This window comes from Meles meles, chromosome 13, assembly GCF_922984935.1.
Source record: "Meles meles chromosome 13, mMelMel3.1 paternal haplotype, whole genome shotgun sequence".
Lineage (NCBI taxonomy): Eukaryota > Metazoa > Chordata > Mammalia > Carnivora > Mustelidae > Meles > Meles meles.
In genome coordinates, this window is record NC_060078.1 from 39,442,432 (window position 1) to 39,453,297 (window position 10,866).

General features: G+C 51.7%; 1 protein-coding gene across 1 annotated transcript; it reads right to left on the minus strand.

The window, feature by feature from the left end:
• Window positions 1–3,851: 3,851 nt before the first annotated feature.
• On the minus strand, window positions 3,852–8,383 carry MBL2 (mannose binding lectin 2). The gene is made up of 5 exons (XM_046027435.1): window positions 8,287–8,383; window positions 6,429–6,601; window positions 5,888–6,004; window positions 4,970–5,044; window positions 3,852–4,300 (listed from the first exon to the last, which is right to left on the minus strand). Exons 2-5 carry the CDS (start codon window positions 6,589–6,591, stop codon window positions 3,930–3,932), a joined length of 726 nt encoding a protein of 241 aa, XP_045883391.1. The 5' UTR covers window positions 6,592–6,601; window positions 8,287–8,383; the 3' UTR covers window positions 3,852–3,929.
• Window positions 8,384–10,866: the final 2,483 nt, after the last annotated feature.

The following is a 10,866-nucleotide window of genomic DNA, read 5'->3' on the forward strand; positions in this document are numbered from 1 at the left end:
GACGCTGTCTCTTCCCCACACAGGTTGCTGCTGGGATGGGGAGACCTCCTTCCCAGAATCCAAGCCCGGAGCTCCTCCCATCTTCCCAGCACTCCATCAGCCACTCAGGGTCACAGGGCAGCAGCACTTTGCAAAATCCACTTCCCAGCATCTCCAAAGCCAAGCCCCACGGTGACATTCAATCCTTCCTGGTGAGTGAGAAGAAAGTCCCTGATTCCCGGCAGGCTCCAAAGCTCCAGAGCGGTTAACAGTCATGAGCAAACAACATTCCAGGTCAGAGGCTCTCTCCACCACACATGATCTGACTGACCCCTGGTGCTGGTCGATCTCTGACAGCCACAGAGAAGGGAGGCGGGATGGTCCCAGGCAGGAAGGGGATTTGAGGAATGAAAGCGGGGCCTCAAGGTGGTACCCCAAGTCGCCCTCCACTGGCTTGGGGCACGGATAAAATTGAGAACAGCAGAACTACAGGACTCCAAATAAAGATGACCCAGCAGGAGCAATGTCCTACGATATCAGGATCTAAACTCGGGCTGAAGCCTGGGCCTTGAATGTTGTGAGCTTTGGTAGCTGTTTTCCTTCTGGCCCAGGAAGCAAATTACAGTTACAATGGCTGTGTCTGTACTTCCGTAAGAGACCGTTAATTTTTTAGATGTAATTTAAATTCGGCGTTCCTATTTTGAGAACAGGGCATAGTTGCCATTCTAACTTACTCATACTGGCTTTCTATGGATTCGAGAAGTAGGTGGTAAGTGTTTGGGCCATAGTTTGGACAAAATTCACTGACAGGTAACAAAAACTGAAAAACAGTTCTCAGATCCTTTGCCTGTGAAATCGGCCCCACGTCTCTGAAACTCTGTGTAACTCTTGATTCATACAACTTTCAAAGGAAGAAGCATTATAGACCAATTTACAGACAGGGAGACTGAGGCCCCGAGAGCCAACCTGCCACTCAGTGCATTAGTCAGGGAGCTAACCTCAAACCGCAGGCTCCCTCTTCCAGATCCTGATCTTCCCACCCGCCCAGTCGCCTCAGCCCTCACAGAGCGCACAGAGAGCCAGGCCTGGTTCTTCTCCTGGGCATGATCCCAGAGTCACCACCACAGTCCCACAGACATCTGAACAGCAGCTTCCTTTTCAGGAACGTTCTGAGGCATGACCTTCGGGTTCTTCCTCTTTGCAAGAGGCAGCTTGCAAGGGAAGACTGCAACTTGGATACGTCTCCCTGGACCATCTCCCTGGTCCAAAACAAAACCAAAATGAAACAAACAAACAAACAAAAAATAACAGTCTGGGGATGCAATGGCAGAAATTCCCATGGCATCAGAGCAAACAGCAGGGCTCAAGAGGAAAATGTGCTCCCTGGAGTCCCCAAAGGTGTGTCCCTGGAGCACCTCCCGTCATCACATGGCTTGTGCAAGAGATGTTAACCGTGGCATGCTCTGTGGGAAAGGAAACTGCCTGCCCCTCGCCCTTGGGAGAGGGAGAAAGACCATAAATCTGTAATTTCCCTCTTGTTCCAGATCCTGAGAAGCCTGGAGGAATTGCAATTTCTGTCTTTGGACTCTGCTGAGGGTCCTGCATCAGGAGATCGGCTCCGCCTTCCCTGGAGCTAATTTGCACGGCGCCCCACTTCTTGCTGATACAGCACAGGGAGGCGGGGACCTCAGTTCCAGGTTGAGTGAAGAACGGCAACAAGGGGGTTCATTTAGAGAGAGGAGCCCTGAAAACATGATCAGATTCTAGATCAAGGAAGAACAAGAGAGGAAGAATCCTGCAGGGGAATGGAAGGATCTGAGCTTGTCCTGTAGATTTCTCACGCATTTCCCTGATTTAGGAGGCAATCTGTACATCCTGGGAAACGATCCACTTGAAATACATGCTTTAACTTCTGACACTTTACAGCTAAAGATACTGTCCTTTATGCATGGTATAAAGGAGGGTAGACGTGACCCCACCCCCTTACACAAATAAGAAGGAATTACATAGTGGTTATCTGTCTGGGTCTTTTTCTTTTTTTTTTAAGATTTTTATTTATTTATTTGACACCGAGAGAGAGCACAAACGGGGAAGTGGCCGGCAGAGGGAGAGGGAGAAGCAGACTCCCTGCTGAGCAGAGAGCCCCATGTGGGACTTGATCCCAGGACCTTGAGATCATGACCTCAGCTGAAGGCAGAGGCCTAACCGACGGAGCCACCCACGCACCCCATCGGTCCATTTCCTCATTTTTGTCTTGGCTATGACAAAATTCAGGTTGTAACTTCAGTGCTCACTGATGGAACTTCTCTTGTTCAGGGTTGTTATTATGTGTGTCTTCTTTCCTTCTAAAAAGTTTCTGGTCTTCCCTTTTCCATCTGTGCCTCCACACTGTGAGCAGCTTCCCATCCCTTTGGTAAGCCGTGTGGATTTGCACTGAAAACAGAACCATTCTGCTCGATGTCACAAAAATTCTCTTCCCTTTGTCCCCAGGGATGGTGCCTGGAGAGGAGCCTCGCTGAAGATTCAGTGACCGGGCAGTCTGCGTGTGTTTGAGGCCAAGGACACAGGTCCTGTCACTGTCCCCCTGCCACTGTCAGGGCCACCAGCACGCCCCCGCCCGGCGCTCCCCCTAAATACTGGGTGTTCTTTCTGATAATTTAGATGCGAAGGAAAGTACTTCTACAAGAATAGTTCATTAAGTGGAAGTGGCCCTTGGTCCATTCATAAATATTTTCTAACCTCATCTTGTGAATGGCGTACACTTGAAGCTGGAATTCACATTCCTCCCTCGGTTTGCTGTGTGGACTCATGGAATCTCAGCTCCACTTACGCTGAAGTTCCTGGAAATCATCCCTGGTCCCGAGCAGGGCTGCTGGCCAAGATGGCAACAGAACCCTGCTCAGAGGGAGGTTTTTTCCCTTTTCTTTTCTTTAAGATTTTATTTGTTTATTTGTCAGAGAGAGAGGGAGAGCACAAGCAGGGGAAGCAGCAGGCAGAGGGAGAGCTGAGCGGGGAGCCTGATGTGGGACTCAATCCCAGGACCCTGGGATCATGACCTGAGCTGAAGGCAGAGGCTTAACCGACTGAGCCTCCCAGGGGTCCCCAGCGGACATTTTATCTGGTGACTCAATGCTGCTGCATGATCTGACAGGGTGACGTCCATAATCTGAATGATGCTAGATAATTTGACAGGGTGTGAAACTCACCTTTGGGGAGTGTTTCCTCTTGTCTCTATACTAATGGACCTGTGGACTTAGGCTGGGACGAAGATGTCACAGAGGGAAGGGAGAATGTGGAGGGATTGAGACCTGTGCTGTGGAGAGGGACACAACCCGCTCAGGCATCGCCTCCTCCGTGATGCTGGCGTACATCACAATATCAATTCGGTGTCCTCAAGGTATGCAGGAGGGAAGGGCTGCCACTTGCCCAGGGTCAGGGGACTCCTGGGACTAACCCTTGTTACCATGGGGGATACCGCCGGATGTTCTGGTCTGGTGGTGCAGCTCACAGACAACCGAGCACAGCACCCACGTCCTGCAGGGCCGGGCTGGCCATGGGCAGGCACAGAGAGCAGGAGACGTTGGCATCCCATAGTGGCAACATGTGGGGGAGAAAACACCGCATCTCCTGAGGCTGAGGTCCACTGCTCTGACACAGACTGTCCCTCCACAGGTCTGTCTGGTGGGCCACGGGGTCCTCACTGAGGAAGGAGGGGGTTGAATTGGCCATTTCTATGGCTGACTCTGACCTGTTGCTGTGCTCTTAGGCAGGACCAGAAACCCTCAGACTGCCGTCAACCTCTTCTTGCTTCCTCATCCCACAGACCCTTCCCCTTTATTTCCCTCCCATCCCCCTGAAGGAATGAGTCAACATTAGGAGGGCCACGAATTCTCTTTCAGCAGGAGAGAATAGAGCAGGAAGGTCAGGAGGGGGCTGAGGAAGCTGCCTCCTCAGGCTGGGAATTCACAGATGGCCAGGTGGGAGATGCCACAGAAGACGTCATTCCAGAGCCCGTCCTCCATGATGGTCACGCAGTCCTCCCCGCTGGCATCGTTAGGCTCACCCGTGTTCCAGTTGCTGTAGGTCAGGTTCTCCCCTGTCACATACATGAACTGACCCTCCGTCACCTCATCCGTGATGCCCAGGAAGGCTGTGCTCTTGGCCACATCCTGGATGGCTTTGTTCTCTTCGGCATTCCTAGGGGTGGCCACAGTGCCCTGGAGCTCGGTGCACAGGGCCTTCACTTTGGAAAAAGTCATCTTTTCACCATTGGTCACGTAGAGCTTCTTCCCAGTCTTTTTGCCCAAGGAAAAGGTTTGCACTGAAATCACAATGGGTGGGAGAGGTTGAGCAGCCTTGGGGCTTAGCCCAGGACACTAGGGGGGAAAGCCTTGCTCTGGGAACTCAGGACTCGGAAAAATAGCCCCATGCTCAACCACCAGGTCAGATCCTAGTAAGGAAGCCCTCCTCAGCTGTAGAGCAAGCAAGTCTGTGGCAGAAAGCTCACAGCCTCCTGGGAGATCCCACCCCGCAGACAAACACCTGTTACAAACTGGCCCGGTGCAGGGGGTGGAGGGACACATGCTTGGGCCGCCCTGCCGGGCTTGGGATCCAGGCGTGCATGGATAGCCATCTGAGCCAAGAAAGAGCCATTCGAGCGGAAGAAAGAGACAGGATTCTAGAGGAGGCAGACTTTCGCATCCAGTCCTTCCTTCACTACTCCCGAGCTCTGGGACAGTGAGGGAATTATCTACCTTTCCCGGACTGATTTTTTCCTCCCCTGTAAGTGAAATGGGTCTAAGCCCCACAAATAGGACCGGTGAGAGGATTGAATGAAACCACACGTTGAGGGAATGCCAACCTAGCAAGGGCCACGGGATATGATAAGTGTTCATAAATGCTAATCCTTGCCCACCCTCCCCGGAAACCGAGAGCACGCCAGAAAAAGGTGAGAGCCGAGAATGCCCTGGGGTGCAGAAAGCAAGCTTACACTTTTTGACGTGGTCCAGTTCTGATTTCAGGCTCATTATCTCCTTCCCCAGGTTAGCCAGCATCGTCTCAGCAACTGCGAAGCAGTAGGAAGAAAGGCATTTAACGAGAAGACCCTCAGCTGGAGAGGAGAGTGTGGGGTGAGCTTACTGACGAGTATGCTTATTCTAGAAAAACAAGAAACCAAAACGAGGCAAAAGGAAGAAAACCTCTGGATTCCTACCTTCTGAGATACTCTTAGTAGCTTTTGCAAACTATTAACTCTGAACTAATAATAATAATAAAAATAAAGAACTTATAAATTATGGCTCTGGATCTTTTTGTTCACATACTGCTTAAATGTTGCAACATTATAACGATTTATAAGAAAGAGCCCAACTCATTATTCTCTCTTTTGAAAATTTTCCTTAACTATTCTCTTTCATTTCTTATTCCAGGCAAACTTTTTAATACTCTTATAATTTTGATGGACCAGTTGGTGGGTATTAACAAGAGGTCATCATTTTACTTTTGTTGGGACTGAATTTATGTCCTTTGATCCTGAATTAAGTTGCCATGACATTCCCCATGATTCAGGGGTCCTAGGAAACCGACCATTTTCACGGCACTCTTTTGACCCAACACACAAAGCTGGCCACAGAGAGGACACCGCCATTCCCTCTCAGCCTGGAGACATACACGGACTGTGTCTGCTGAGGAAGAGCCAGGGCCCGTCTCCCACAGAGCCCTAGGGAGGCAACAGCAGGATTTGGAAGTCTGCGCTTGGGAGTAAGGCTCAGGGGAACGAGTGTACCCAGTCGGGAGCAGTCTGGCGTCTTCCAATGGAGCAGAAGGAATAGGAACCACCTCCCACTTGACCCTTGAGGCCCCAGAGCCTTGGGTCTCCTAGGCCCACACTGGGGTGCAGTGAGTTCCTTACCTGAACTATCTCCACGGTCTCCTTTGGGGCCCTTTGGTCCTGGAGCCCCAGGAACCCCGATATTTCCTGGAGGCCCCACTTTTCCTGGAGGGCCCTGCAAACCTCGGAGCCCTTGTCCTGTTGTAAGAGGAAGGAAAAGTGACTCAGGGGCTGTGGCTCCTTCTCTTTTTCCAGAAGTTCAATGTGATTTACCTTGACCCCAGAGAAACTCCAGTGAGCCAGTGGTGGCCCAAAGAAAAAAGATTGTCCTGCTCTCCATCGGACAGCCTGTGCTAAGGACCAGCTCCCCGAACAGGCTGGACGTCTGCTCTCTACAAGTGACCATACATCGAGGATTCCCGTGTGGAAATCTGGTCTCCTGCAGAACTGGAGAAGCATCTTTATTTTGGAGGGAATGACCTTTCACAAGAATGATCCTAAGTGAATGGTCACGTGCTGTAAGTGGAAGGTGGGTGTTGTCCTGTCTCTGCTAGACATCTTTTAGGGAACGGTCTCCCGTGGGGGGTAAAGATTTAGGAAGTCAGAGCAACCTGTCCTGTACCTGGTTCGCCCTTTTCTCCCTTGGGTCCGTCTCGCCCATCTCTGCCCGGGATGGCGCAGGTAATCACTGGGCACGTCTTCTGGGCATCGCCCGAGACTTCTGCTTCTGAGTTGGCTGCTGTCAGCACACACAGAAGGACAGGAAGTGACGAAAACAGGAGCATGGTCCTGAACCTTAGGGTGGAGAAAGTCAAGGGAAATAATTCCGTCTCCTCTTGCTTTGTCAGCCTTTGCCGACCCCATCCACTGTGCCAGACCCTGTGCTCCGGGAAGGAGACCCAGAAGGGACCGTCACGGCTCTTGGCTCTGCGTTACTCCCAAGCTACTGGAGAGACAGACAAGTGAAAAGTAGTAGAGGTAATTCAGTGCTGAAACAAAGGTAATATAACAGTTGCACACGCAAGAGTGCTACACCAGGGGCCCTGTGGATTTGAGCCTTGGGAAGTTAGGCCGCCCCCCGTACGTGAAAGCCCACATGGTCTGGTGATCACAAACTAGCCGTCTGCTTCTGCGGTCTGGCAGAAAGATGGAGAGCTTATCACCTGCGTGAGCTTTGGCTCCTCTTTCTTGATTCCCTTCTTGAGGTCCCAGGGAGCCTCAGTTTCCCTTTTCTTCCCTTTCCTATGGGCCCTAAAGTTAGACTCAAACACCAGCAGGTAACTTGAGGTCCTGCAAGACCCATTTCTCAGCAGGACCTGGTTTCTGACATCCTTTCTCTCATTCCACGTAAGAAATCTGTCCTTCACTCCGGGCCACGCCAGCCCCGGGGATCTGTCCTAGTTGTTTCCCTGTCAACCTGTCAATCATCTTGCAGCAAGTCTCTACCTTGCGACAGGCACTTGGGTGGGGGTGGGGGCGGGGGTGGGGACTCAGGACCCAGGGTGCCCTGCGGCAGGCTTCTGGCTCTCAGAATAGAACCTCCTTTGGTCCTTGATCCCGACCAGATGATACAGATTTCTCCTTCCTTGGCTTGAGATTTTCCACTGAGAGGTCGTTTTTGCCGGCCAGAACCCAGGCTCCTGAAATTTCCGTTCACGCTGGACCCTTCAGGCTGTCAGCTCTTATTTCTTCTCCTGGTGGGATCGTCTGCAGGCTGCCCAGAGGCCTCTCCAGCTCTGTGCCCTGAGCCAGCCATCAGATTGCCATTCAGCTTCATGCCCAAGCCAGCGCCCTTTCCAGAAGCTTGGCAGCCCAGCCCCCATGGGCCTCTCTGGCCTCTCATCCCAGTGTCTCTTTCTCCCTCACTGCTTCCTTGCCCTTGCCTTCCCCGGCCTGCCTTAACCTTTCCCTTCCTGCAGGACACAGTGAGAAGTATTGAGTTCCTTTTTTTTTTTTTTTAAGGTTTTTATTTTTCTGACAGAGACATAGAGAGGGAGCGCAAGTAGGCAGAGTGACAGACAGAGGGAAAGGGAGAAGCAGGCTCCTCACTGAGCAGGGAGCCCAACACAGGGCTTGATCCCATGACCTGGGATCATGACCTGAGCCGAAGGCAGCCGCTTAACCCACTGAGCCATCCAGGTGCCCCAGAAGAGAACTTTCTTGATCACTTTCATCGCCACCTTTCTTTTTTCTATCTTTTTTTCTTTTCTTTTCTTTTCCTTTCTTTTTTTCCACTTCTCCTGGTCATTCTGGAGGGCAAGGTCAGAGCTTAAACATGTTGTTGGCAGACACAGCCCATTTTTCCCTTTGCCTGAAAAGACCACCCTTTCATTTGCAGAAAGGTCAAATGGACCCTGAAAGGATATAAATGTCTCAGGTCAGATGGACACAGAGGCCCTGTGTGGGCCTGACCACCCCACCCAAGCCCCTGCTGGACCCTTGGCCCAGGCCTTTCCCTCCGTCCTCCAGAAATGACTTACTAGGGTCTCCTCAAAGCACGGAGGCTATGGCCGGGAAGCAGGTCCTCTAGCCCACAGACGTCAGGCCCAATTAACCTGGTGACCAGGGACAGTGCTGGACCGGCCTTCAACCCCAGATTAATGAACAACTGTCCTCAGAACCAGTGTCTACTGGGGCGGCTGTCCAGCGCCAGTGCTGGGGTCTGTGGCCCAGCACCGGGCAGCTCACTGCTTGAATAGCCCTAACGCCTCCTCCTGCTCGTCTGTCCTGAGCATCCAGCTCTGTCCGTCTGATTCCCCAGAATCGTAGTCGGGACAATAGTTCCCCCCAGATATTTATTTCTAGAAGGGACATGATGACACATTCTACCAAACACACACTCATGTGTGAACACACACACGTCCACACACGCCTACACGTACAGGCTCCCCTCTCTGTGTCCGCTGCTCTGACTCGTTCAGCTCCCCCTCTCCAGACTTGTGTTTGGTTTACGGTAGGGATGGGGGCTGGGAGGGGTTCAACACTGAGTCGCCTCGTTCCTCCCTTCTCCTTCACAACATTTACCAAAGGTCCTCTTTTTGGATGAGGAGCAGACGCCCCAGGGTGAGGCCCAGGGAAGGAACTTCAAGTTCAAAGCTGGATGTGAGCACGTGCACTGAAGCTACCACAGCCTAGGACACTTGTCCCTGTCTCTGCATGGTTACTGTCATTCACACTGCAGTTTAAATATTCTCTCTGGAGAAAGGGCTTCCCTCTAATATTTAATTTTAAGTAGCCACTCCCTCATGTCTGTCTTTCTTTCTTTTTATTTCCTTTTAGAAGATTTTATTTATTTATTTATTTGACAGAGATCACAAGCAGGCGAGAGGCAGGCACAGAGAGAGGGGGGGAAGCAGGCTCCCTGCTGAGCAGAGAAACTGACACGGGGCTCGATCCCAGGACCCTGAGATCATGACCTGAGCCGAAGGCAGAGGTTCAACCCACTGAGTCACCCAGGCACCCCCCATCATGTCTTTCTGTTTTAATTCTCTGCCCACTAGAGATATACCTATACGACTGACTGTCTTGTTTATTTAGTGGCACATTCGTGGACCACCACCCTCCTTTCGAACACGAACTCCTTCAGAACAGGGATCTTGTCCTCGGCTCTTATGGCCCCACCCAGAGCAGTGCCTGGAAGCAGTCAGGGCAGCTGGATAAAAAGTTATAGAACGCAAGAGTCCCTCCACCTCTGCCTCCTCCTCTGAGCAGCTCCCCTGACCGCTCGCCAGCTAATGTCAGTGCCCACGTTCCCAGCTGCTTTTCTATGGCAGGAGTTGAGTTTGCTTCACTGGTTTGTCTCCATGGTGCACCCCAGGGTGGGGCACACAGGACGGGTCCCCTGAGAGAGTGGGGGTGGAGCAGGGAGCAGAGACCATGAGCCAGAGTGGGGGGCAGACCAGTCCACATGGTGCCTCCGCACTTGGTTTCCAGCAGCATCCGCTTATCTCCAGAGCCTGATCAAGTGGCCTCTTTAAAGTCCCGACCTGACCTTTGGTTCCTGCCCTCCCCCAAATTTACACTTGCTCTTTGAAACACTCAGTCTTATCAAACAGCTCGAGAGGTTTGCTTTTTCCCTGGTGGAGAGTCGGGGCGGTGCCACTTCCCTTGGACTCTGCCTTGTGATTGGGGTTCTGGCTTCTCGAGGGTCATCAGCTCTGTGTACTCAAAGTCACTATGCCCCGCTCGGCAGCTCTCCTAGATTCCTGGGGCCCCCTGGACAGAAGACCCCGGGCAGGGCTGTGTTTCCTGATGCCATTGACATGACTTTGAAGGGCCCCAGGCCCAGAGGACAAAGAACATCCAGCCCACGCAGCAAATGGGCAGACCTCCCAGAAAGGCAGGAATGTGAAACCGAGAATTACATAAACCAGGACCCTCTATGCTACAGACTAGAGGAAAAGTGGCTCGGGGAAGCAGGGGAGATGATATGGCAGGAGGTGGGAGGGATGAGCAAAGAAAGGGACAATAAGAAAGCCTAGACTTTGCTGGGGAAAGAGCTTCCTTTGAAGATGTGTATTCTTAAGTCTGTCCTCACGTAGGCCTGGGATTTTGTTTTGTCTTTAAGATTTTATTTATTGGGGCACCTGGGTGGCTCAGTGGGTTAAACTTCTGCCTTCAGCTCAGATCATGGTCTCAGGGTCCTGGGATTGAGCCCTGCATCAGGCTCTCTGCTCAGCAGGGAGCCTCCTCCTCCTCCCCTCCCCCCACCCTGCTGCTCTGCCTACTTGTGATCTCTCTCTGTCGAATAAACAAAGTCTTTAAAAGAAAAGAGGGGGTAAACCAACCTTGCAACCCAGGGATGAATCCCACCTGGTCATGGTGGATAATCTTTTTAATGTGCTGCTGGATCCTGTTTGCTAGGATCTTGTTGAGAATCTTAGCATCCATATTCATCAGTGATATTGGTCTGAAATTCTCCTTTTTGGTAGGGTCTTTGCCTGGTTTGGGGATCAGGGTAATGCTGGCTTCATAAAAAGAGTCTGGAAGTTTTCCTTCTGCTTCAATTTTTTGGAACAGCTTCAGGAGAATTGGTGTTCTTCTTTCTTTCTTCTTTGAAA

What these genes read in the sequence shown, in the direction of transcription:
- MBL2 (XM_046027435.1), bottom strand. Translation starts at nt 6,591, where the DNA reads ATGCTCCTGTTTTCGTCACTTCCTGTCCTTCTGTGTGTGCTGACAGCA. An exon ending in GGGAGAAAAGGGCGAACCAG is followed by an intron (nt 6,005 to 6,428) that starts GTACAGGACAGG and finishes CTCTTACAACAG; the next exon opens with GACAAGGGCTCCGAGGTTTG. An exon ending in AGACCGTGGAGATAGTTCAG is followed by an intron (nt 5,045 to 5,887) that starts GTAAGGAACTCA and finishes ACTGCTTCGCAG; the next exon opens with TTGCTGAGACGATGCTGGCT.